Source organism: Phalacrocorax carbo, chromosome 5 (genome assembly GCF_963921805.1).
Source record: "Phalacrocorax carbo chromosome 5, bPhaCar2.1, whole genome shotgun sequence".
Classification (NCBI taxonomy): Eukaryota; Metazoa; Chordata; class Aves; order Suliformes; family Phalacrocoracidae; genus Phalacrocorax; species Phalacrocorax carbo.
Window position 1 is genome coordinate 61,088,538 of NC_087517.1, and position 4,717 is coordinate 61,093,254.

At 57.3% G+C, this 4,717-nt stretch overlaps 1 protein-coding gene across 1 annotated transcript; it reads left to right on the top strand.

Moving 5' to 3' along the window:
- Positions 1–672: 672 nt before the first annotated feature.
- On the top strand, positions 673–2,413 carry RASSF10 (Ras association domain family member 10). The gene has a single exon (XM_064453333.1). The coding sequence runs from the start codon at positions 946–948 to the stop codon at positions 2,314–2,316; it is 1,371 nt and encodes a 456-aa protein (XP_064309403.1). The 5' UTR covers positions 673–945; the 3' UTR covers positions 2,317–2,413.
- Positions 2,414–4,717: the final 2,304 nt, after the last annotated feature.

The window sequence follows — 4,717 nt, forward strand, 5'->3', positions numbered from 1 at the left end:
CTCTCCATACGGCACATGAATTCTGTTGGCTCTAAGAAACCTCTCCGAAGGTACAGGCTAGCCTTCAGCTTTTAGAAAGTTTACCTCCTTTACCCCTTAGAATACTTTTTAGTCACGTAGACGAGCACAGATCCGTGAAGCCCATGATGCAATTGCACCATGAAAATCAGCACTGCAACCTGCGTTTTATTACCATTTTTTACATCTTCTCATTTTAATCCACACTCGGAGCCTGATTCTGTTCCCATCAAAGTGTGCAGCAAGCTCCCATTAAAATCTGGCTCAGCTAGTATTTTAATAACACTTAGACATTCCTGTCCTTTGCATATTTCATCTGCGAAGTGCTTTACAAACATGAATTTCCTAATTACAGGCGGATGATTTACTAAAACTGGAAATTCCTCGCTAGTTCTGGCTTTCGCTTTGAAGCTCCGGGATTCGCTCCTGTCCCTCGGCAGTTTGGAAGATCCCTCGACGCCGCTCGCTCGGTCGCAGCGGAGAAGGACGCAGAGAGGACGGCGACCCGCCTTGAAGTTTCCGCGCCGGCGGACCTCGGCGCGGAGCGGCGGGGCGGCGCTGCCCGCGGGCCGGCGGCCGCCGCCGGGGCGGGAGCCGCGGGGGGCGCCCACGTGGTGGGAGAGGAAAACCCGGCGGCGGCGGCGGCGGCGGGGCCGGGCAGAGCGCGGCAGGGCTCCGCACCGCAGCTCCGCTCCGCACCGCGCCGGGCCCCTCCCGGCGGGCCGCCGCACCGGGCAGGAAGGGGTGGAGCGGCCGGCGGAGCGCACGGGCGGGGTGCCGCGGGCGGGGAAGCATCCCGGCCATGCTGAGGCCGGGCGGGCGGGCGGTGCCGCGCCTCCCCGGAGCGCTCCCCATGGAGCGGCTGTCCGGCCAGCCCTGAGCCGGCGGCCCCCGCCGCCCGCCCGCCCGCCGCCGCCGCCGCCCCCCATGGAGCCCGAGGAGCGGAAGATCTCGGTGTGGATCTGCCAGGAGGAGAAGCTGATCTCCGGGCTCTCCCGGCGGACCACCTGCTCGGACGTGGTGCGGGTGCTGCTGGAGGACAGCCACCACCGGCGGCAGCGGCCGGCGCTGCCCGAGCCCGGCGGCGGGATGCTGTCGGGGCCGCCGCACTCCTACTGCATCGTGGAGAAGTGGCGCGGCTTCGAGCGGATCCTGCCCAACAAGACGAAGATCCTGCGGCTGTGGGTGGCGTGGGGGGACGAGCAGGAGAACGTGCGCTTCGTGCTGGTGCGCAGCGAGGCCTCGCTGCCCAACGCGGGGCCGCGCAGCGCCGAGGCGCGGGTGGTGCTCAGCAAGGAGCGCCCCGGCCACGGCCTGGGGGCGGCCCGCGCCAGCCTGGCGCTCACGCAGGAGCGGCAGCGGCGGGTGGTGAGGAAAGCCTTCCGCAAGCTGGCCAAGATCAACAAGAAGCGGCAGCAGCCGCTGGCCCGGGAGGCCTCGTCGGCGGAGAGGATGGAGACGCTGGTGCACCTGGTGCTCTCGCAGGACCACACCATCCGGCAGCAGATCCAGCGGCTCCGCGAGCTGGACCGGGAGATCGACAGGTACGAGGCCAAGATCCACCTGGACCGCATGAAGCGGCACGGCGTCAATTACGTGCAGGACACCTACCTGGTGGGGGCCGGCGGCGGGGAGCCGGAGCCGGGCCGGGAGCCGGGCCGGGAGCCGGGCGGGGCAGCCCAGCCCGCCGCCGGCCGCCCCGAGGAGGACTACGCCAGGAAGTGCGAGGAGGTGCTGCAGCTGCAGGAGCAGCGGGCGCAGCAGGAGGAGCTGCTGGAGCACCTGGCCGCCGAGATCCAGGAGGAGCTCAACGAGCGCTGGATGAAGCGGCGGCGGGAGGAGCTGGAGCTGGCGGCGGGGCCCGGCCTGGCCGACACGGACTGCGACACCACGGAGCTGAGCGGCGGCGGCGAGGGCGAGCTGCACCTGGAGCACGAGCGGGTCAAGACCCAGCTGAGCACCAGCCTCTACATCGGCCTCAAGCTGAGCACGGACCTGGAGGCCGTCAAGACCGACCTGGACTACACGCAGCGGGCGTGGGAGGACAAGGAGCGAGAGCTGCAGCGCTTGCTGGAGACGCTGGGCACCCTGGACGTGGCGGAGGCGCCGGCGGAGCCGCGGGGCGCGGCGGGCGGGGGGCGGCCGGCGGCGGGGGGCGGCAGCGCGGCCGGCTGGGTGGAGCAGGCGCGGGCGCTGCGCAAGGACCGGGCCGACGACGGCGAGGACTCGGACACGGGGCTGAGCTCCATGCACAGCCAGGACTCGGACTCGGTGCCCGTCTGCGAGTCCCTCGTTTAGCCCCCGGCCGCGCAGCCGGGCCCCGCGGCGCCGGGGATGGAGGGAGGGCGGGCTCCGGCCCGGCCCGCATCGCCACCGGCGGGGTCCCTGCCCGCTGCCCCCGCCGCCGGTGCGGGGCGGGCGGAGCGAGGCTGCCGGGGGTGGGGGGGCGGGAAACGTCCCGGTGCGGGAGGCAGTCACACAGAGGAAACATCTTAATTTTAGCTCCCGAGTTTAAACTTGTTCTAACTAGTCATCCGCGGGCAGCGTTTAGGCTGGCTCGCCGGTACTTTTATCTAAGGAAGAGAAACCCACAGCGCGGTTGCGTTTCGGTCACGTCTGGGATTGCTCGCTCCTCCTCTGCTGCCGCCTGCTCCCCTCCGAAGGTTTTCTTGCTGGGCCTTCAGTGCCGCGGTTCCCCACGCCATCCCCACTGCTGCACAGGGTCCGCCCTATCAGCTCTTTGCGAGTAGAAGCTCGGGACGCGCTCTCCGTAGCATAGAGCAGTTACCTCCGTGACAGCTTCTCAGCATCGCGAAGTCAGACTGGGGGGTGGGGGAAGAGTTGGAGTGGCTGTCATTTACAAATGCATCCGGCTCCTTTACAAAAAGTCACCAGGACTAAAGCTGCTGATCATTTAAACACTAGGGAGGCAAAGAGGTGTCAATACTACCGAAACTGACACAGGGATCTCCCAGCCCGCAAGCTTTTGGAAGGTACTGCCCTTCCTTTTGGCAACAAAAAGGGGTGATAAATCACTTTTTAAGAAAAAGAACAAATCAAAAAACATTAACATGTTGTATTAACTCTGCTCTGCATAGTGCTTTTTCTTATGCATAGATAAGAGCGCTTTGGTTAAAGGCATACTAAGAAATCTATGAGTATCAATGTTCATTTGACAGTCATTGAAAGTAATTAGCAGCGCGTGTGTGTACACAGCCTTCAACTACGTTTTTTTCACTAGGCTAGCTGAGATTTGGCTGGGCTTGGTTGTAAATAAACAGAGTACAGAATCAGCTTGAGCTACTGTTTTTAATAATACAGTTCATATCAGGCCAAGAGATACAATGATAAAAGCATGACTCAAGCCCTACCTGCACTACAGCTTAATCTTTTCAGTTATTCCAATTAAAAAAAAAAGGCATCAGCTGGAACATGCATTTCATCTGACTGCCAAGTCTTCCTCTGGAACTTAACTCTTACCAAAAATATATTATATGCTCTTACAATGAGAGACATTAAGGATTCTTGTATTCCAGAATAATAGCAGAAACAGTTTAAGCAGTGGGAGTGTAGAGAATGTTTAGTCAGGTCCGACTGATGGTATGAACATCTTAAAACTTCTGAGATTATTATTTATGTAAGGCTATTTATGAGAGTTTTCATTAAAACAGTAAGAAACTGTCAAAAGAGGTACACTAATAGACCAGTTCTTTATTTTCAAAAACACCCTTGCAGCTTCCTTACCCAAAGACCAGGTTCCATTCTTTCACAGTGTTCCTGTGGTAGGAATTCTGTTGGGCAACACAAGAACAGACTCTGCAACCAGTCAGTTTGAAAGCAATCGGAGAAATACTGTCTGGATTTGTTGAGGCTGTACAATTCCCTGTAAGCTATCATTCTTGAGAAATGTTCTTCTACTGAATGGGTCTCAGTTATAACAAACCATGGTTTATTTTAAACACTGATTATATAGTTGTTTTTCATATTTTAGTCAACCTTGGAGAATATTTAAGAACCTATTTTTAGAGCTAATAAAACTCTTAAGACTAAATGAGTGTTCCAAATTGAGTGTGATTAAATCTCTATCTATCTCAGGTCTGGGGTTGTGTTGTGTTATCTTGTGGTGCCATTTACCCTCTGGCAAAGCGAGTAGAAAGATACACCAAGTCAGACCTCTCCGGTCTGTCTCATGACAGCATTGCCCCCTCATCTCCTGATGGCACCAGGGGCTCCCTCAGGCAGAAGTAACAGAGCGCGCGTTCCTCACATCTAGTCACGGCGGGGTAGCGTAGTGGCATTTAGAAGTGTTGGCGCATGTCTAGTGTGAGGAATTTCACCCCACTCTGCAATTAAAAATATTTATATGGAAGTAGAGCTGGAGAATAAGTTGGGGGGTGGGGATACACATTGTTGCATGGCATTATATTAACCCGCACGGATGGTAATGCGTGGGTGATGCAAGTACCTGTTGATACTTTTTCCAGGGACTGATGTAAGCAATAAACCTGAAATCGCTTTACGCAAGTTCTCCCATTAGCCACACCAAGCAAATAAAAAAGCAAGCACATTATAGAAATAAGCTGCAACAGGCCGTACATCATTATGCTAGTAATAGAGGCATCATATTTTGTGAAGTGAGGTGAAGGAAGCCGGGAAATTCAAAGTTGTAAAGCAAAGCTTGCCTACTCAGCCTCAGCTA